At 40.3% G+C, this 23,437-nt stretch overlaps 1 protein-coding gene and 1 pseudogene across 3 annotated transcripts in view; one reads left to right on the plus strand and one right to left on the minus strand.

Moving 5' to 3' along the window:
* Nucleotides 1–23,437, minus strand: part of MYO1D (myosin ID) — a 324,249-nt gene that overhangs the window by 113,394 nt on the left and 187,418 nt on the right. For all 3 annotated transcript variants that reach the window (XM_057715027.1, XM_057715029.1, XM_057715028.1), the window contains exon 20: nucleotides 11,514–11,627. In XM_057715027.1, coding sequence (XP_057571010.1) covers nucleotides 11,514–11,627 — 114 coding nt within the window. The remainder of the gene's footprint in view (nucleotides 1–11,513; nucleotides 11,628–23,437) is intronic.
* Nucleotides 926–1,828, plus strand: LOC130840229 (40S ribosomal protein S24-like; annotated as a pseudogene).

The raw sequence follows: 23,437 nt of genomic DNA on the forward strand, positions 1-23,437 counted from the left end.
GAACCCGTGTCCACAGGAACTCGAAAGGCAGGGGTGCATTGATTCAAACAATGTGCCACAGTCATGGGGTGCAATTTTCCCCACCGATTCACAGCGATCTCTAGGACGACACACAGAGTTAGAGAAGCTGTGACCCAGAGTTTTGCTCACGACATGACTAATTGTGTGGGCTACTTCTTGCCTTTGTTCCCTGCATCAAGCTGCGGCTACTACCCTGGGTATCCCTGCTTTGCATGACATTTGTATTCTGACCCCACTGCCCCCTCTACAAATTTTAACCTTTCTTGACAACTGTATTGGAATTAATGCTTTAATTTGATATTACTGCTTACAAATATAGTACAGAGAGTAACTCAAGGGAGATAACACTAATTTGACAGTAACACAGATTCCTAACCTAACTATGCAGCATCTGTACCTAGAAAGTCACTCTGTGGTTAGTAAGGGGGCACCTGTAACTTGAGTGCTTTATCCTCAGATCGCCGTGAACAATTATTTGACCACGCCATTTGTGAGAGTGTTCTCAGAAACCTGTCACAGGTTCCTATTTTTATCTTTCCTGTGAAGAGTGACTCGAATCATGGCTAAATGATAAATTGATTAATTTTGGCTAATGGAAGGGAAAAAACGGTCTCAAATTTATCTTTAAATTATATTTTGCTTACCTTATGTAAAGATCAGTCATTATTTCCTGAATACAAACCAACTAACCACAGAGTGGGGAGAGATGATCCCTGTAGTTAAAGACTGACTGAGACCCCAGTGTGTGCTGGGTTATATAATTTAGGGTAATAGAAAAATACATGATACCACTACATCCCTGTTAGAATGGCTAAAATTAAAAGAAAGAAAAGAGAAGTAACTGGTAACAGCAGATGCCGGTGAGGATGAGAAGCAGCAGGACTCTTGATCATTGCTGGTGGGAATGCAAAATGATAGTCACTTCAGACGACAGTTTGGTAGTTCTCATAAAGCCAAACTTGGCCTTATCACAGGAGCTAAAATTGCACTTGAAGGTATTGACCCAAATGATTTGAAAACTTGCACCCATACAAAAATCTGCATGTGAATGTTTCTAGCAGCTTTATCCATAATGGCCAAAACCCGGAAGCAACCAAGATGTTTCAACGGGCAAATGGATAAACAAACTATGGTACGTCCATACAGTGGACTATTATTCAGCAATAAAAAGAAATAAGCTATCAAGCTATGGAAAGGCATATAACAACCTCAAACACCTATTGCTAAGTGAAAGAAGCCACAATGAAAAGGTTACATACTGTACGATTCCAACTCTATGATATTCTAGAAAAGGCACAACTATAGAGACAGTGAAATGATCAGCGGTTGCCAGAGGTTTGGGGAAGAGAGATAATAGTTGTAGAAATATATAAGAAGTATTGAGTTTTTCCTTCCCGGCTGCTTGAGGACCAACCACCATTAGGAAAGACACAGCAACTGTCTGGGCCAGGAAGTTCACAACCAACCAACTATGGAAACAAATGATCACTGAGGTCCTTCATCCTGGAAAGGCAACAGTAGCTAAGACAGAAATTTGAGGAAAACCAGACAAAATGCACAAGACTACACTAGGTGTCATCTCTGTATCTGGATTTAGAACCATTTCGGTGGTGGCAAGACAAATGGCTTTGGTGTGATTTACGATTCCTTGGATGATACAAAGAGAAATAAATCCATATGTAGACTTGCAAGACCTGTATGAGAAGAAAAAGACTTCAAGAAAACGGTGACAGGAACATAAGAACAGAATGAACAAAGCCAGGAGGACTGTAAGGCCAATGACGGTGCTAGCAAAAAGAAGGAGTAAAGATCCTGCAGTGACTTTATCTGCTGTGATTATGCAGATTTTAAGTAAGAGGACTGACAAACTGTAAAAACGTAAAAAAAAAAAGAAAGAAAAAAAAGAACTATCAAAGAGCAAAGCATTGGAAGAATTTTGTTATAAAAAGAGACTGGGAGGGACTTCCCTGGTGGTGCAGTAGTTAAGAATCCGCCTGCCAATGCAGGGCATCCCTGGTCCAGGAAGATCCCACATGCCGAGAAGCAACTAAGCCTGTGTGCCACAACTATTGAGCCTGTGCTCTAGAGCCCGTGAGCTACAACTATTGAGCCCATGTGCCACAACTACTGAAGCCCGTGCACCTAGACCCCGTGCTCTGCAACAAGAGAAGCCACCGCAGTGAGAAGCCCACGCGCCACAATGAAGAGTAGTCCCCTCTCACGGCAACTAGAGAAAGCCTGCACACAGCAACAAAGACCCAATGCAGCCAATAAATAAATTAATTAATTAAAAAAAAAAAAGACACAGACTGGGAAAAGAAACTGAAAATAACAGGTATTGTTACTGACAGGCAATGTATTAGTAGGTAAATACATGATGGCAACATTTATCTTAATTTTTTATGCTAAATTCTAACTGTTCATAGGAAAACATGGGATCTGTTCTACGAGCAGTTAGAAATTTAGGCTACAGGGAGGGCAACATAATAATAGCCTGGCCATGATGAGACATTTTCTAAAGATGATCCACAAGGCGGAGACAGCTGTATGCATGCCTACTTTGTTGCAATACAAGGTATAATCTTAAGTATGTGGAAGTGTACTATTATTGGAATAAAATGAACACCTCCTGGTTTAACTTCTAGTTTATAGGAAATATCGGGACTAGGAGAGTAAGTTAAATGAAGCATGAGGAAACAATCAAACAAATCCAGACGAGACCAGTCCTGGACTCTAAAAAACTCCATGTCATATATACCAGGTGTTAGTGAGGATGTGGAGAAACCAGAACTCTCAAATGGGAGGGAAGGTAAAATCGAGCAGCCCCTTTGGAAAAGAGTTTGGTAGTTTCTTACAAAGTTAAACAAATGCCATATGGAATAATTCCACTCACAGATAGCCACCCCGGAGAAATGAAAGCACATGTCCATGTAAAGTCTCATATGTGAACGTACGTAACAGCCAAATGTCCACCAATGGGTGAATGGAGAAATGAAATATGGTAGCTCCATGCAATGGAATATTACTCAGCAATGAAACGAAAGAACCAACGGTATGTGGAACGTGGATGAACCTCAAAAACATGCTGGGGCCTCCCTGGTGGCGCAGTTGTTAAGAATTGTTGTAAGAATCCGCCTGCCAATGCAAGGGACACGGGTTTGAGCCCTGGTCTGGGAAGATCCTACATGCAACAAAGCCCGTGTGCCACAACTACTGAGCCTGCGCGCTAGAGCCCGAGAGCCACAACTACTGAAGCCCTTGTGCCACAACTACTGAAGTCCATGAGCCTAGAGCCTGTGTTCCTCAACAAAAGAAACCACCGCAATGAGAATCCCGTGCACTGCGACAAAGAGTGGCCCCCACTCTCCGCAACTAGAGAAAGCCTGCGCTCAGCAACGAAGACCAAATGCAGCCAGTAAATAAATAAATAAATTTATTTAAACCCCCCCCCAAAAAAAACAAAACAAAAAAACTATGCTGAGTAAAGGAAGCCAGACGCAAAACAATATCTATTGTATGATTCTGTGTACATGAAATTTCTAGAAAAGGTAAAAGTATAGAGCCAGAAAGATCAGTGATGGTCTAGGCCTGAAGCTGGGAGTGGGGATTTACTGCAAATGAGCATGAGCGAACTTTCTGGTGTAATGGAAATGTCCCCAAACTGGAATCATGTGATGTTTGTACAACTGCATAAATTTACTAAAAATAACTGAACTGTACCTTACGATGGGTGAATTTGGGGGTAAGTACTCTAAATGTGTTAGTTTGCTAGGGCTGCCATAATAAAGTAGCAGACCGGTAGCTTAAACAACAGAAATCTATTTCCTCCCAGTTCTGGAGGCTGGAAGTCCAAGACCAAAGTGTGGGCAAAGCTGGTTCCTTCTGAGGCCTCTCTCCTGGCTTGCGGATGTCTGTTTTCAACCTGGGTCCTCACATGATCAGTCCTCTGTGTGTGTCTGTGTCCTAGTCTCCTGTTCTTACAAGGACACCAGTCACAGTGGATCAGGTCCCACCCTAACGCTTTCATTTTAACCTAATTACCTCTTTACAGATCCTGCCTCCAAACACAGTCATTTTCTGAAGTCATGGGGGTTAGGACTTCAACAAGTGAATATTGAGGGAACACAATTCAGCCCATAACAGTAAATTATACCTCAGCAGTGCTGCTTTAAAGTTATTATCATGAAAAAAAGGGTGTGTGTGTAGAGATACAGTTTTGGACTAAAAGAGAGGTAACTACCAAATTCAAAATATGAACCTGGATAGGATTTTTTAAAAATGGATATAAAAGACACTGTTTGAACAACTGAGGAAATCTGAACATGAGTCGTCCAACACATGATAGATGATGATGAAAGAATATTAAATATTAAGAAATGTTATTAATGTTCTTAGATATGAAAATGGTATTATGGTTATGAAGGAGGATGTCCTTATTCTTAGGAGAATGTGCACTGGAGCATTTTAGTTGTGAAGTGTCATGAGAGAGAGAAAATGAAAATGCCAAAAAATAAACTGAATCTAGGTGGAGGGCGTATGGGTGTACCCTGTAATAGTCTTTCAACTTCTCTATACATTCGAAAAATTTTATAATAAAAAGTCAGAAGAACAGAATTAGCAGTGAACTCTGAAGGGGTAGAAGGGTCTACAGGTTGGAAAGACACCTGTATCAAAGGTTTCCTTTATTCCTTTCCTTCCTGGATCATTGAAGAAGAAAATATACTCTTTTAAAGCTCACACCCAGTTATAGTTTTTTATATGTGAGAGATGGTTAGTGTTTGTTTCTACTGCATAAAATCTAGAATAAAACATACCACAGAGTTTTAAGGTTTGGCAGGGAGGAAGCCCAAAAGTATGGTTATAGCTCACTCAGAATAACAAATGACAAGACTGTTTTTAACAGGAGCAGCAAACTGGTGGCCTGTGGGCTGAATATGGCTTACAAGACGGGTTCTGTTTGGCTTACACGGCATTTAACAACCAGGAGGTTTTTACGTATAATACAGACTTCAGCTTTTTTCTAGGTGAATCCAAAGTGTACTGGACTCGCGTGGTACAGCAGATGAAAGTGGAGTGGTGGCTGCCCCCTGATGGGTATGAACTTTATTCATCTCTGAACTTGACTCCTAAAGGAATTTGACTTCTTGACAAAGGAAATGGGTAAAGAGCAAGTTGTCCCTTCTGCTAGGATGTGCTATGCCAGCATCCTCAGCTCTCTTTTTCTTCATGTGGATACAGCTAATGAGAACATTATATTGGGAAGGGGGGTGAAATTGAAGGGAGGAGATTCAGAAATTTACTATAATTTTAGAGTTTGTAAAATCTTTGCCCCATGGTAATTAAAACAGTCTTTGGCACAAAGATAGACAACAGACCAATAGAACGGAATAGAGAAACTAGAAAGAGACATATGCACACTTGATTTATGACATGTGGCGATGAAGCGCAATGGGGGAAAAGATGGTCTTTTCAATAAGTGGTGCTAGGCCAATCGTTTATCCATAGGGGAAAAAAAATAAACCCCGGGCTGTTGCCTTGCATATATACACAAATCAATTCTAGGTGGATTATAAGATGTCAGTGTGAAAGGCACAGCAAGAAAGCTTATAGAATGTAACAGATGAGGATATCTTCATAACCTTGGGATAGGGAATGACTTCTTAAAAATAAAAAAGCCTCAACCTTAAAGGAAAGAACTGGGAAACTGAACTACATCAACATGAAAAAGGTTGTTCACAGACAACATTAAAAGTACAAAAAGGCAAGTCCTGGAGTTGGAGAAAATATTTGCAATGCAAGTAACTGCCAATGGGAACACATGCAGAATATAAAAAGCACTCCTAAAAATCAACTTTTAAAAAGACAGCCCAATAGAAAGAAGGCAAGAGACTTGAACAGGCACTTCACAAAAGACATCCAGATGACCAATAAACACACAGGAAGGGGCTCAACCTTGTTAGTAATAAGGGAAATACAAAGAAAACCCACAATGTGTATCTGTCATGGATGAATGGCTAGAGATGTGGTATACATCCACGATGCAATCTTATTCGGCTATGAGAAAGAAGGAAATCCCGCCATTTACAACAACTTGGGTGAATCCTGAGGGCATTATAACTGAAAAAGGTCAGGCAGAGAAAGACAAATACTGTATGATATCACTCATATGCAGAATCTAAAAATGATAAACTCAAAGAAACAGAGAATAGCGTGGTGCTTGCCTGGGGCTCAGGAGAGGGTGGGGAAGATGGAGAGATATTGGTCAGAGGGTACGAACGTCCAGATAGAAGATGAATAAGTTCTTGGGATCTATTACACAGTATGGTGATAACAGCTAATAATACTGTATTACATAACTTGAAAGTTGCTAAGTGATCAGATCTTCAATGTTCTCACTACAAAAAAGAAATAGCAATTATGTGATGTGATGGAGGTGTTATCTAATGTTATGGTGGCAATCATATTGCAATAGATAAATGTATCAAATCAACATACTGTACACCTTAAATTTACACTATGTTATATGTCTGTTATATCTCAATAAAGCTAGAACCATCCCCTGCCTCTTCCCCCATGTGTAACTACCACAGACCTACCAGAATAGCTAAAATTCAAGACTATCAGTACCTAGTGTTAGAGAGGAAATGGAGCAACTGGAACTTCCACACATTGTTGCGGGTGGTGGTTATAAAACCAGTAATAACTACTTTGGCAAACTGGAATTATCTACTAAAACTGAACAGCAATTTCACTCCTGGGTATTTGTCCAATGAAAAAGTATGCATCACACAAATACCAAAAGACATGCACAAGAATGATTTTAAAAATCTCAAATATCCATCAACATGTGGATGAGTAAACACCCTGTGGTATATTTTCATGAGGAAATACTACACAGCAATGAAAATGAGCAAACTAGAATTATATAAAATAATGCGGACGTTCTCATGAACCATAATGTTGAGAGAACCACAAAAAGGAGTACACAGTGTTTGATTTCACTTACACTAAGTTCAAAATGAGCAAAATTCTGCCCCTGAAAAGAAAACAAGAGGTAGTGACTGGGAGGGGACCCACGGGGGCTTCTGGGAGTCCTATTAATGACCTATATCTTGATTTTGGGGACGGTTCCACAGGTGAATTCACTTTGAGATAACTCATCAAGCTATATGCTTAAGATCTGTGCATTTTTCTGCATGTAGGGCATATTTCAATAAACAAGTGAAAATATTTGCCCAGATGTGAACAGTACTAGAGGGTGTGCTATATGTCAATAAAATATTCCAAGGGTCTGCCAATCCAATGGTCTCAGTTTTACTTAAATTACACCAAGTGCCCATCACAGTGCTTGGGGGGCACTTAGGTGCTGCTGCTTTACAGAAGTTCAATGAATTAGAAGATAGAGATAATGAATTATCAGATGAGTACTTTTTTTGGTGCATTAGGAAAGCAACAAATATTGGTTCCATATTGCCTGGATGGAGGCAGTAAGGAAACTGAGGAAATCCTTTTCTGCTGAAAGCACAGGTTCAAAGCTGGCTAGACACATTGTCAAACTGCAGCGTCAGCTGAATTCTTACCTATGGTGGTCGTCCATGGGTGTCATTAGGTCCTGCCTGACAAAGACTGGGATCCTGGTGGGTGGAATGGGGGTAGGTGGGAAGAGTCCAAGGATCCAAGGATGCCTGATGAACGTAGCCTATTTGAAGCACTGTTCTCCCACTGAAGCTTTCCCCAGGAAAACCTAATGACCCACCGTAATATTCAGCAGGCTCTGTGACCAAGGTCCAAATGTGACTTAGGTCCACAGACAACAGTCAAAAATTGTAGAGGCAAGAGATCATTTATATCCCAAATGAATTGCAGTCATTATCTATGCTATGCTAGGAGAAGTCAGGGAAGACTAGGCAGAGATTTGCAAGTGCTTGACAAGGAGCTGAAGTACCAATTTGGATCCTGCAGAACTGGTTGCTATGGTGAGGCCTCAGCTGAGACACTGTGTTCTATATGTTACCGCAGGATGAAAGTCTGATGGTTTGTTGGGTTGACTGATTCAGACCTAAGCCTAGCACTGGCCCAGGCCTTCTGGCAAGAAAGGTGATTGTTAGAAAGAAGACACACAAAGGGGAGTAGAGACAGAGAATGGCAGCAACTTGGACCATCTAAGCATCATGTTGCTGAGGGAGTCAAGGAAAACATGGTCCCTCGGAGCTGTCTTAAAACCTGAATAGTTTCCTGGGTTTCCAGGAGATTCCTTCACCTTACTATCATGTGTATCCTTGGTCAAAAACAAAGCAAAACATTACTTGAAATTGTATACGGTCATACTGGGGCCCAGGGCAGGCCCCCAAATGTGTCTCAATGGCATACGGATTGTTTTGAATTAAAGTTACTTAAGAAACAGCCAATGCAAGGAGGACACTTTGACCCGCCTCTGTTTCTCTGAAACCAGGAAATAAATCTCTCATGTGAAAGGTGCCCTCCCTGGACCGGAAGGTAGAAAGACATCAATATCACCAGAGACAGGGAATTCAGGTCTGAGAAGCCTGTATAAATAAATCTTGCTACTTCTTTACTAATTTACTACCCAAGCCCAAACTTTGCTTAAATTCCTTATAATTATGCACCCGAACCTAAGTTTCTTTGTCCTGTCAAATCCTCACAAATTTATTCTTTCTTTATACACAAAGACATAAAAGTGACCTGCTTTTGGTCACTCTCTGAGCATCATTTTACGATCTCCCGTGCCCACAAAACTAAGTTGGCTTTTCTCCTGTTCATCTGTCTTGTGTCAACTTTATTATCTGTTCAGCCACAGGAACACAAGGGGGACAGAGGGAAATTTCCCCCTCCCCGTAATACCAATCTGTTCCCTGGAGCCAGAAAAGTCCAACTAACAGGAAGGGCGCCCAGGCAGAAGGAGGAATGAAGAGCAGAGAACGAGAGGAGTAAGTGTGGAATCCTCAGCTATGTGTTTTTATTGATTACTCTTATTTCTGAAAACGTTCCAATTTCATTCTGAAACACAGTGTTCCCAGAGTTCTTTTCCTTCCTGGAATAATTCATAACCTTATGGAACTGAAGAGAAATTAGAGCTCATCTGGCACATTGGAAGAGAGAAGAGAAAAATGGAGGCCCAGAAAGAAAAGAGATTTCCTTTGTATTTCACTTCCTTCAGCCATTCTCTTTTCCCCACCATTGAAGCATGGATGCTCTCCAGTCATGTGGCCCTTCTCCCTCTAGACTCATAGTTTCAGCCTCTGATTATACACGCATCTGCTCTTACGTTCTTATCCTAAGTGCCGAATGCTCCCCCTTTCACAGTATTAGACACCAGTGATCTATGGGATGTTTCCTGATACGTTTCACCGATACCTGAAACTCAGCTTGGTTGAGGTTGGTATCTTTCTCCCCCGCCCCCTCCCTGCTTCTTCATCCCTGCTATTAGTGTTATCATTTTTAAAGGTTCCTTGTCTTAAACTTTTTCATTTCAAAAAAATTTCATCCAAAACGGGTAACGAATAAAATAACAATTATTCACGCCCCTATTATCCAGACTTAATATCTGGCTGTACTTGCTCCAGACTGAACCGCATTTTTACAGACACGGCTGGAAGTCCCCTGCCCCGTTCAATCTGCTCCCTCCCACGAGGTTAGTTCCTCTCCAAAGCAGGTTCCGAGACAAAGGCTGATGAGCCTCAGAACTGACTCAGGAGGTGCAAGGAGTGTAGAAGTGGCTCAGGAAGGGGGCCCGTGACTAAGCAGCGACCACGGTGGGCGGGCGGCGCGGTGGATTCCCACAGAAAAGCTCCAGCAAATGGCGTTACATTATTGTGACCGATGAACGGTGGGGTTTGGAGTATGTGGGTGGCAGGGGATGGGTGGGGGTTTCCAGCTCTCTAGGTGAGCGCAGGGGGCTCCGGCAGCCTGCGGGGAGCCTTTTGGAAGTGTTGGCTGTTGGAAGTCAGGCTGGTGTGCACAAAAACAGAAAGGGAGTAGAAGCGGAGGCGGGCTGAGTACCGACAGCATCTGTGACAGTGTGCACCTCTCCGGTCGACGTCGTCCTACCTTTACTACAGGTGGTAAACGCTGCTACTTTTTCTATGATATGATACTATTGGTAACGCTGGTGATGAGGATGATGAAGGGGAATGGCGGGCGATGACAGATGTACACCAGTCAACACGCAAAAGGAACGTAGTTTGGGAAAATACCTTCAGCTCAAAGACCTGTTTAACTACTTATTGAATTCGTATCATGTGCCTGGTTGATCTCCCTTTAATAGAAAGTAAGGAAAAGAAATAAAATGCACTTGATTAGACTTTGACAAAGTTTGATCTTCTCCCTTATCTTCCTTCATCTTCTTCTTCCAGACTGCTGGGTTATTAGGCTTAAATTGTGATTGATATATAAGATTACAGGTCTTTGCTAAGAAGACTACATATGCTCAAGAATGTCTTGGAACATTGTTTCCTTCTGAGCGGCAGTCCATTCGCCTTCCTACTGAAAGGGAGAGAGGTGTGTATGTGAACGTGTGTGGGGCGGGGGGACTGAGTGATGGAGGCAAATCTCAACCCTACTGTCAAGCGATAAGCCTGCAGTGATGTTCTAAATTACTGAGCAAAGCCAGGAATAGTTTGCCTTTGTTGAACCTCACGACCAACAGGCCTCCTGATTTAACAAAATAAAACTATAAGACAATATGTTTCTTGTTCCCTTTTGCAGAGGTCAAAAGGATTTAAAAGAATCTTTAATAATACTCCTCCTAGATTCCATGATTGGATAAACACACACCTCTCTCTTTAAGATTGAGCAGAGAAAAGTCACCTGACCCATGGAAAGATCCAGCAGTCCAGGAGGATCTTTTTCAAGAATCAGAACAGTCACTTGTAAAGCAGATTCCGGAAAGCAGGATAAAAATTTTTTTTCAGGTCTCATATTGAGATTCAAGGAGACACCCACCAAATTTCATACTTCACATAAGGCATGATTACAGAATTTGAAAACCCCATGGAGAAAGTGAATAACTTAGCAGGTTTAGATCAGAGGTAAACTATATCGGTGAAAAGATCTTCTGGAAACAGCATACATTTTACATTTAAAAGAGAGGTAATGTTTTCATAAAGTAATTCTCTACTGTTTCTCCACCTGATTCCATTTCCACATAAAGACAAGCCTCATGAAAATCAATAAGAAAACACATTTCATGTCACAACATTTAAGCAGTGAGTAGGATTAGGAATAAAGAAAGGTCATGTAGAATGCAGAGTTCTACACTTTAAAACAAAATGACTTTGTCATTCTGTCAGAAGCTTTGATCCTCCTTATAGAAAACTGTACTTCTGTATAAAGCATGAGATTGGCAGAAAATTTCAGGAGTTCATGGGCTCCCTAAAGCCCCGAAGGTTCTAGTGATCAGTCTCTTGACCCACTGGTGGTCCACGAACACCAGGTTAAGAATCCTTTAATCAGAGAGAAGCAGCAACACTTACATTGTATAGAGGGATCGTCTTCATCACTTTGTACTGCTTCGTGGGATCCATTTTATACAGGTGCCGGTCAGTGACAAAAATTGCTCGATCTTCCACCTTACTAAAGCGATTCACCTGCAAGGAAAAAAAAAAAACCATAACATCTCACTGAGAATGAAATCAAACGATCTGTCAGGAAAACATCTAGGCGCAGAGGTGGCTGGCTATGGAGCGAAATGCTGTAATAGATGGGTACCACACTGACCACTCTACTGGATGCAACAGAGATGGAAAAGGAGTAGGTATTTCCAGATTTGTGGAATTCTGCATTGTAAATTTCACAAGTTTACAATATAACAGGGAAAACAAGAAAAACGCAGAAGAATTAAAGAACTAAAAACACATATGCCAGACACTATAATGAAAGTGAAAAGGCAACCCACAGGAGAAAACTTTTGCAAATCATATACCTGGAAAGGAAGTTTCATCTAGAAAATATAAAGAATAGAATATATGTTGTATCTAGAACTTGTAACTCAATAATAAAGAGACTCCCCCCACCCCCAAATTGTAAATGGGTAAAGAATTAGAAGAGACATTTCTCCAGAGAAGATACACAAATGGCTACAAAACACGTGGAAAGATGCTGGACATCATTAGCCACCAGGAAAATGTAAATCAGAACCACAGGGAGATACCCCCTCACACCCACTAGCATGACAATAATCAAAAAGACAGTAACAAATGTTGGCCAGGATGTGGAGAAACTGGAACCCTCATCACTACTGGTGGGGATCTAAACTGATGCAGTCACTTTGGAAAATAGTCTGGCAGCTCCTTAAACAGTTACACACAGAATTACCACATGACTCAGAAATTCCACTCCTAAGTATTTACCCAGGGGAATTGAAAACATATCCACACAAAAACTTGTGCCTGAATGTTCACAGTAGCCTTAATCATAATAGCTAAAAAGCAGAAACAACCCCAATGTCCAACAGCTGATGAATGAATAAAGTATGATATATCCATACGATGCAACATGTAGCAATAAAAAGAATGAAGTATTGAGACATGCTATAATGCGAAAGAACCCTGAAAACATGGTAAGTAGAAGAATCCACTCACAAAGGACCATGTGTTGTATGATTCCCTTTATATGAAATGTACAGAGTAAGCAAATCTACAGAAACAGAGCATAGCGTAGTGGCTTCATTGGGCTGGAGGAGATGGGAGGTTTGGGGGTAGGGCAGCTAAGGGGTGTGGGGTTTCTTTTTGGGTTAATGCAAAAAACAATTGGTTAATTTGGTTGTAGTGATGGATATACAGCTCTAACTATACTACAACTGTATACTTTAAAATGGTGAATTGTATGTTAAGTGAATCATATCTTAATAAAGCTGTTAAAAAAACAAACAAACCCCTATTTGCAACAATGCATTTTGTCCCTTTCCTAATGCACTGGGCAGGTATATTTCAGAGTAAAGGTTTTAAAACGTGTTTGTGAATCTACGTGTTCTACATTAAATCTACTTATGCTAAGGGAAATAAGTCAGACAGAGAGAGGCAAATACTGTATGCTATCACTTATATGTGGAATCTGAAAAGTACAACAAACTAGTGAAGATAACAAAAAGGAAGCAGACTCACAGATATAGAGAACCAACTTGTCATTACCAGTGGGAGAGGGGAGGGGCAGTATAAGGCTAGGGGATTAAGAGGTGCAAACTATTAGGTGTAAAATAAGCTACAAGTATTTATTGTACAATATGCGGAATACAGCCAAAATTTTGTAGTAACTATAAATGGAGTATAACCTTTAGAAGCTGTGATCACTGGACTTCCTAGGTGGCGCAGTGGTTAAGAATCCACCTGCCAATGCAGGGGACACGAGTTCGAGCCCTGCCCTGGGAAGATCCCACATGCCACGGAGCAACTAAGCCCGTGCGCCACAACTATTGAGCCTGTGCTCTAGAGCCCATGAGCCACAACTACTGAGCCCATGTGCTGCAACTATTGAAGCCCACGTGCCTAGGGACCATGCTCCACAACAAGGGAAGCCACTACAATGAGGAGCCCGTGCACCACAATGAAGAGTAGCCCCCACTCGCAGCAACTAGAGAAACCCTGTGTGCAGCAACGAAGACCCAACACAGTCAATAAATAAATAAAATAAATAAATTAATAATAATTAAAAAAACTGTGATCACTACACTGGAAAGCTGTAACATATAAAATAACAAAGATTACACATTCAAAAACAGGTAGTGCCTTCCTATTGCATATAGCATAAATAATTGTGTCATCACTATCATTGTCCATAAAGAGTGCAAAAAAAAAAAAAAAGAGTGTACCATATGAGAAGGCCACATACAAAGGATTCAGCGGAAGCTAAGTGGACATCTGATGTAGGTGTGGCGGAAGGGAAGGGTTTTCATAGAAAGTCTAAGGCTCTCCAAGGTCCCCTGCTACTCAGATTCTACGATTCCTTTATCTGACTTTCAAGAGTTTTCCTATCTGCCACTATTCTATTTATTTAACTTTACATATTTCTTCAAGGGCTCTGGCTCCTTTCTCACAGGTTTCCCCATGTCATGCTCTCTCTGAAATGTTTATGGTTTTCTACTCCCTCCTTTTTCTCTGTATCCATGGGTATGTCAAGATATTGCTCAAGTTCTCATTCTGTTATAAAACCTCTTCAATTACTCTAGTAAAAAATGATCACTCTCTTTTTTCCTATTTTAAAAATTTTTCTAATTTTTAAAAATTTTCGATTTTTTAAACAATTGAAGTATAGTTAATTTACAATGTTGTGTTAGTTTCAGGTGTACAGCAAAGTGATTCAGTTATAGCAGATCCTTGTTGGTTATTCACTTTTTATATAGTAGTGTGTATATGTTAATCCCAACCTCCTAATTTATCCCTCCCACCCCCTTCCTCTTTGGTAACCATAAATTTGTTTTCTACCTCTGTGGGTATATTTCTGTTTTGTAAATAAGTTCATTTGTATCTTTTTTTTTTTTCAAAGATTCCACATATAAGTGATAGCATAGGATATTTATGCAATATTTATCTTTCTCTGTCTGGCTTACTTCACTTAGTATAATAATCTCTAGGTCCACCCATGTTGCTGCAAATGGTATTATTTCATTCTTTTTTATAGCTTTTCTCTGAACTTCTACAACATGGTTGTAGAATCAATATATAGGATATATGCAGAATTAAGAGTAAAACAAGAAATCAACATTGAAACCAAAAAGCACAGGTTTTACTTTTAAAGCAGGATACCTGAGAACAGGAGCTGTTGGCCTAAGTGCTTTTGCTAAGGGAAAACACTGGCTACATCATTACTCTTTGCTTGAAGAGAATGATACCAAGGCTGGCTGATGCTTATAAAACCAAGACAATTCAGTTACGCCTATCCTTAGTCTCTGTAAGAAGTGGAGTTACTATTTACATCTCTCTTACTGAAAGGGCAGAAGTTTTCAGTTAAAAATTGGTAACTTTTAATGATTTTAAGGACAGTTGACCTGTAACTTTCAGACCATGGAAGCTTGTCATGAAAAAATATACCTGCTAAAATAGTTGTGTGGAACACTGTGTTTTTTAAGCTTATAGTTGAAGCTGTGCTTGGCAAAAGAGGCTGATTTTACTTATTAATCTTGTGATAATAAATCTACTGACTGGACTTCCCAAGTGGTTAAGAATCCACCTGCCAATTCAGGGGACACGGTTTCGACCCCTGGGCCTGAAAGATCCCACATGCCCTGAAGCAACTAAGCCTGTGCGCCACAACTGCTGAGCCTGAGCACTAGAGCCTACGAGCCACAACTACTGAAGCCCGAGTGCATGGAGCCACTGCTCTGCAACACAAGAAGCCACCGCCATGAGAAGCCTGCACACTGCAAGGAAGAGTAGCCCCCACTCGCCACAACTAGAGAAAGCCTGTGTGCAGCAACAACCCAATGCAGCCAAAAATAATAATAAAAATAAAATTAACACACTCACAACACACAGAATAAATCTACTGACTATATCCTCCCTGAGTTCTAATTAGCCGAGCCAATATCAAAGTTTATATAGATTGTCTTAAACGTGGAAGCCTATCCAAAAGCTGCTTTCTTTATAAAATAGCTATAAATAAGTAATCAAAACAGTCATAAATAAGACTAACAAATTCACTTCAAAACTAAGTAGAAAGCTCACATACAACTATGTGATTTTTTAAAAATGAAGGTTAAGAAACAGCAAAACTAATTTGTGGTAAAAGAAATCAGAACAGTGGTTGCCTTTGGAGGTTGTTGGGCTTGGCTGGGAAGGGAGCTCTCTCGGGTGATGGAAGTCTTGTGTGCCTTGATGGGGTGGTGATTTACCCGGGTGTATGCACTAGTCAAAGCTCACGGAACTGTATATACTTCAGACCTGTGCATTTACCTGTACGTAAATTATACCACAACACGAACGAACACATGAACAGAACAAGAGCAACGTGGAATCTCAGAGATCCAGGGCAGGTTTTTATTTATTGCCTTATTATGTCATGAACAGTACTCCTGTGTTCCAGAAAACTCCTTGAGGGTAATGACCATATGGTGCCTTTCATGGCCCCTAGTACAGAACTGGGCAACCTGTAGGATCTACTACATCCTTGCTGATCAGTGGGTTTTGAGAGCACTTTGAATGCCACAGGATAATTTCGAGAAGTCTTCTTCCCTACGTGAGCCAATCAGTGTTGGTGATAGAAACTGTCGGGCTGGCAAGCAGACAGAAGACGGCTGCAGCACACGGCGCAGGATGCATTATGTATGGAAAACACTTCCCCAGGGGGACGTCAAAGCACAGCGGCTCAACAGCGTCAGTCCCCACTGCCCCGTTGGGTTGTGGGAAAACTTTGTGTCATCACTGAGGAAGGAGCAACTGTGGACTTCTCGCTTGTTTTTTCTGAGGCTGGCAGCCATTTTATTAGTCAGCTGTCTCTAATAAAAAGCTCCCTAACATGGCATATGTTATATAAGCACACAGACTGCTGATTTGGAATTTTTTATTCTCCCTTGTTGAAATTGTTGAGATTTACTTGTACTTTTTCTTTTATCTCATAGAGTGTCTTTTCCACGCATTTATTTAATTTTTCCCTTTGGAGTCTAAGTTCCTGGAGGGCAAGACTTTTACGACCAGCCATCGCTACAAGACTCTGCACACAGAATGCTGGCGGACCAGAGGAGCTGTCCTGAGTGGACCCGAGTCTGTATTTGCAATGTTGCATTGCTTGCTAGTAGCTACCCAAGATCTCTTTAATTTATTTAGCTTTAAATTTTTATTTAAAAGTTTTTTTTGGCGGCCTTGCTCAGCTTGTGGGATTTTAGTTTCCCGAATCAGGGATTGCACCCAGGCCCCTGGCAGTGAGAGTGCAGTGTCCTAACCACTGGACCGCCAGGGAATTCCCTAAGATCTTTTAGACTCACAATTTCATTGAGAAACGCGTCTTTTTATAATCAGAAATCTAAAAATGGGACTGGGCTTATTTTTTCCTACATTTTGAAATCCAGCACCCGACTCCTAGTCATTGAAAAAAAATTATACTGGTAAGCATATACTCAAGTTAAGTAATTTGTTACTTTTTTCCCCAAAAAATGTACAATGTGCATTTTCAAGCACTTTGCAAACTGCTGATGAGCTACAAAGGAATGACATGAAGCCCTTTGTTACAAGAGGAATCTGAGACTAGTAGATGGGGATTGAGATAGATGAGAAACTAATCAGTGAAAATAATTTCCTAGAAAGATAAGTATAATACAAATAAATACAAATATAGTTTCATACAAAGAAAACAAAACCGGATAATGGGTTTGGGAGAAAATGTACATGTGTGTGATGCTGTAGAGTGCTACTTTGTTAGGGAGTCAGAGAATGCCCACGTTGGCAGGTGAATCTTTTCCTAACAGAGAGAATTAACCACAGGGTATTTTGTAAAAAAGCAGTTAACGACTTGCTGATTAGGACGGTTCAATTTTAGGTTTGGGTAATATTTAAATCAAGATACCAAGCACTAAAAATTTCTGAACTAGCATGTCAAGTCTCAGTGGCTGAAAGGAAGCAGAAAGCAAAGCAAAACAAAACAAAACAATAAAAGAACCCACTAACGACCTTCCCCTTAGTAGACTGGAAGGCATACTTATGATACAGCTAACTCAATTAGGGTAGGATATCGTGGAATACATTGCTATAGGTAGGATAAAGCCAGTTTTAGTTTGAATTTTACTGTCTTCTCCCTTTTGCCTCACAGTTTTAGAAATCAATTTTCTAAACATTCCTTTATAACCAGAGCATATTTTCCAGTCTTCAACTTGACAAAAATGGTATCTGTAATTAAGAGGAAAACAGAGTCTATGTGGTAAAATAATACCTACTGTTGGTAGTAATTGTTTACTTCACATAGCAACGGTTTTTGCCATAAAAGAGAACTGGCACTCGTCAGAAGACTTGAAACAAGGTGACTGCAGAGCTTCCGCATCAGCGTTTTTCTAAGTTGTGTTGCACAACCCTAGCCTTACGCGATGCTCTGCGAGAGACAGGGTTCCAAGTCAAGCTGGTTTGAGGAACTGCAAACCACAGCCCGCCCCCCTCCCACCCGTGGTGTTCAGATCCCACGGATACATCAAAGGCTCACAGAATTCTGCAGTTAAAGAGCATGTTTAACTGGTTAGCCCGGCCTTTCCCAAACACATTTAGTTGTGAAACTCTTAAAAAAACAAATTCATATTCAACAGAACAGTGGTTTGCGAAAACACTCTTGGAGAACACTAGCCATTTGTATCCATCTTAGAATATGGAAAACAGACAACATCTGGAATCTGAATAACGAGTGAAAGTAGGGCTCTTCATCTTTTGTGAAATCACACTGAGAAATATATGTGTGCTGCAAAAGAATATGAAAAAAAACCCTGTTGCATAATTTCATAAGGTCACACAAGATTCAAAAAACAATAGGTTTTCTTACGATATGTCCATGAATTAATCTGGAAACTAACAAACAAAAACCTCAAAGCAGCAATTACACTGAAGCACTGTTTAGAAATATTACATTCTTTTTAACGTAGAAATGTAATTTCTAAAGAGAACAGGTCATAAGTCTTTACCTTGAGGTTTAGCAACTCAAATCATCTTTATTTTTTTTATTGGAGTGTAATTGCTTTACAATGTTGTGTTAGTTTCTGCTGTATGATGAAGCAAATCGGCTATATATATACCTATATCCCCTCCCTCTTGGACCTCCCTCCCACCCACCCACCTAGGTCATCAGGCCACTGAGCTGAGCTTCCTGTGCTTTACAGCATGTTCCCGCTAGCTACCTATTTTATGCACGGTAGTGTATATATGTCAATCCTAACCTCCCACTTCGTCCCACCCTCCCCATCCCCCACTGTATCCACATATCTGCTCTCCACATCTATGTCTCTATTCCTGCCCTACAAATAGAGGTTCCTCTGTACCATCAAATCATCCTTAAAGCGTGAATCAAGTGAGTGGGAAGGACATTCATGTAACGAAGGAACAGCTTTGAGCTGCATAACTTAGCTAAATCAAAACAGCAAAGACAAATGTCTTATATACACACGTCAATTTGTAAATTTAGACTTAAAGTAATTCTGGCATAGGGACACAATTTTTCTTCCTCTCAGATTCATAAAGTAACAGAAAAACTAGATCACAGACAGTGTTAGATAAGATCAGAAGACATCATCTGATGTCTTCGACTGCCCAAGCTAAAATCCTCAACCAGAGAGAAATTCCTATCATCTTTGCTGTTGCCTGAACACTTCCGGAGATCTGTCTGTAGGTTTTGTCCTCTCCAAGGGGACCAGAGATAAAGTTTCCTTGGAGTCAGACCAGGAGAAAACACATTATGGGTGCGAGTAACTATTTGCACGGGTCTCCCACCTTAAAGGACATTTATAACTGTAGTTAATGGAAAGTGGCTGTTTCAAAAAGAACCAAAGCATAAAGAAGAGGACTTGACTAAAATTGTATCAAGTTTCCCTTGGTACCTTCTTAGGGACTGAAAAGTTTCTAAAGATGACATTACCTAAGCTATAATGTGAAGAAATACATGGTGTTATTTTGCATTGAACTTAGAAATACAGAAGCATGACTAAAAGTTTCCACTTTTTATGCAGGAGGATCCAGGGAGAGACATGCTGTCAGACATCAACTTCTTATCACTAGAAAGACAGAATCTGAGATGCCAGGCTTTTCTATAGCAGATGATGTAATTCTCAGAACCATCCAACTCTCTCTGATCAATTGTTCTGATGACTAATTTGACTTCCCAGATATCTTGATACTAGAAAGGGAGTATCCTAGATAGTAGATACGAGAATTCACTAAAATGGTACATCTCTTTGTCAGATTCAAAAACTGGCATCATGGCTTATCCTGTGTTGTGTGGGTGTGTGAATCTGGATAGTGAAAGTCATTTCTTGGTTGTCTGATCAACTCTAGGTAACTTACAAAATAGAGTTTCTGGATCTAGGAGTTCAGAATTACACTACGTTTTGGTAACCAACCCAAGATACTGCCAGCAAGCTTTCCTTGGTGATGTTTATTTCATTCTAAGTTTAAAACAAGCGGCTATTTTGTTAAAAAGTCTGTATTATATTGAGTTGATCTCTTTTTCCATAGAATATTTGAACACTAATGCCCATTAAATACTAATTCCCCACTACTCCCTCCCCCCAGCCCCTGGTAACCACCACTCTACTTTCCGTTTCTATTCATTTGACTGTTGTAGACATTTCATGGAAGTGGAATCATACAATATGTCTTTTTGTGTCTTATCGCATAGATAACATCATTAAGGTCCATCCATGCTGTAGCATGTTTTTCATTTCTTTTCATGGCTGAACAGTATTCCATGGAATGGATATACATCTTCTTTATTCATTCGTTGATGGACATTTGGGTTGTTTCTACCTTTAACTACTGTGAAGAATGCTGCTATGAACACTGCAGTACAGTCAATTATCTTTTTTTAAAAAAAAAAATTTATTATTTATTTATTTTATTTATCAGCTGTGTTGGGTCTTCGTTGCTGCACGTGGGCTTTTTCTCGTTGTGGTGAGTGGCGGCTACTCTTCATTGTGGTGTGCGGTCTTCTCATTTCGGTGGTTTCTCTTGTTGTGGTGCATGGGCTCTAGGTGTGCAGGCTTCAGTAGTTGTGGCTTGCGGGCTCTAGAGCACAGGCTCAGTAGTTGCGGTGCACGGGCTTAGTTGCTCTGTGGCATGTGGGATCTTCCTGGACCAGGGCTCGAACCCGTGTCCCCTGCATTGGCAGGCGGATTCTTAACCACTGGGCTACCAGGGAAGACCCCAATTATCTTTTACAGAGATTTAAACAGTAAGAAAAATATTATGTATTTACCCATGTAGCTACCATTTCCCTTGCCCTTCATTCTTCGGGGTATGTCCACACTTCCTTCTGTCTGAAGGACTCCCTTTAACATTTCCTACGAGCGCATATCTTCAGATATGCCTAAAAAAAAGTCTTCGTTTCACTTTGGTTTTTGAAAGATACTATTTGCTGGATGTAGAATTCTAGGTTGAAAGGTTTTTGGTTTTTTTTCTTTTCGTAAAAAAAAATTTGAAAGTTGGTGCTCCACTGTTTTCACTTGCATTGTTTCTGACAAAAAATTTGACGCACCCTCATCTTTTTCCCCTGTGTCTCTTTTCTCTTTATCACTGGTTTTAAGCAATTTGGTCATGTTGTGCCTTGGTATAGTTTTCTTCATGTTTTTTGGGGGTTTGAGGTCTGTTGACAAGTTTATAGTTTTCATCAAATTTGGAAATTTTTCAGCCACTATTTTTTCAATTATTTTTAATTTTTCCCTTCTCTTCTCTCTTACAGAGACTCCGCATGCACTTATATTAGGCCACCTGAAGTTGGCTCATGGCATCCTAATATTCTCTTCTTTTGGGGAGACATCTCCCCCCCCCCCAACCCCATGTGTTTCATTCTGCAGTGGAAGCATAGAGTCTTGACCACTGGATCACCAGGGAAGTCCATGCATTTCATTCTGGGTAATTTTATTGCTATATCTTCAAGTTTACTATTCTTCTGCAAATGTCTAAACTGTTAATCCCATCCAGTGTATTTCTTTAAAACCTCAGGCGCTATATTTTTCATTTTTATTCATAAAATATCCATAACAATTGCTTTAATGACCTTGTCTGTCAATTCTACAATCTGTGTCAGTTCTGGATTTCTTTGATTTTTCTTCTCATTTTCGGTTATAGGTTCCTGCTCTTTTGTATGCCTGGTAATTTTTGATTGGATACCATGCACTCTGAATTTTACCTTCTGAGTGCTGGATATTTTGTATTCTTGTAAATATTTGGGGGCTTTGTTCTGGGACACTGTTAGATTACTTGGAAACAGTTTGATTCTTTCAGGAGATTTGCTGGGTGGGATTAGGGCAGTGTTTAGTCAGGGCTGATTATTCCCCACCACTGAGGCCAAGATTCGTGTCAGGACTCCACCCAATGTCCCATGAATCATGAGGTTTTCCAGTCTGGTTGGGGGGACAGGCACTACTTGCAACCCTGTGTGAGCACCGGGCATTGTTACCTCTCATTCTTTGGGCAGTTCTTTCTCAAGCCTGGGGTGGTTTCCTCACATGCATGTGCTGAACTACTCAGCTGAATACCTGCCGAGGACCCTCTGAAGGTCTCTGGAGTTCTCTCTGTCGCACTCTCTCTGCTCTGTAGTGTGTGCTGCAAAGTCTAGCTGTCTTGGTATCTCCCAGCTCACGGCTCTGTCTTTCCACTTAGGGAGTCTACTGAGCTCTGCCTTGGCTGCTCGCTGCTCATGCCACAGACCAGAACTCTCGCCAGGAAGTAAACTGGTTAATTGCAGGGCTCACTTCATTTGTGTCTCATCCCTCGGGGACCACTGTCTTTCCTTGCTTGATCTGCACTGTCTTTACTGAAGTATAGGTAATTAACAATATTGTGTTAATTTCTGCTGTACAGCAAAGTGACTCAGTTATATACATATATATATTCTTTTTTACATTCTTTTCCATCATGGTTTATCCCAGGATACTGAACATAGTTCCCCATGCTATAGAGTAGGACCTTGTTGTTTATCCACTCTCTGTGTAGCAGTTTGCATCCACTAATCCCAAACTTTCAGTCCATCCCTCCCACATGTGCTGTCTTGAAAGCCAGTTTTACATATTTTGTCCTTTTTAACGTTTATCCTTCTTTCATTGGTTTTAATAGATACATTGTATTCTACTGTGTACATACATGATTATTTATTAATCCAATTACATACTGATGCATATTTATGTCCCCCCCCCCCCCCCCCCCGGATTTTTGACTGCTACAATGTATGAGATGGTTCATATATCTGTCTTTGGATATATGTGTAAATATATTGCAGGATAAATCCTGAGTTACGGAATTCCTAGATAAAGTGGTCTGTGTGTTTTAAATTTTGGTAAGTACTGCCAACTTGTCCATTCAGAAGGACTGTATCTTATACTCCTACCAACAGCGTTTCCCTAAACCCTCGAGAATACTGGTTATTATCAACATTTTAAAGTCTGCCAAACTTATAGTTGAAAAATAATATTTCATTATATTGATCTGAATAATACTGCAGTTAGGCACTTTTTGAAGATTTGATACAAAACACCTCTAAAATCATCTAAACCCAGACTTTTGTTATAAGGTAATTCTTTGATAATTCTTAATAATTGCTCCTGTGGATAGTGGCATATTTATGTCACTATCCCTTCTGGGGTCAATCTAGGCAATATTTTTCTTGAATTCAACCATTTCATTGATAATTAAAAATTTTATTTGCATAATTTTTCAAAATTCTTTTTTACAATTATTTCAATTTTCCCTCTATTTTTTAAAAAATATTTATTTATTCATTTGCC

This window comes from Hippopotamus amphibius, chromosome 17 (genome assembly GCF_030028045.1).
Source record: "Hippopotamus amphibius kiboko isolate mHipAmp2 chromosome 17, mHipAmp2.hap2, whole genome shotgun sequence".
NCBI lineage: Eukaryota > Metazoa > Chordata > Mammalia > Artiodactyla > Hippopotamidae > Hippopotamus > Hippopotamus amphibius.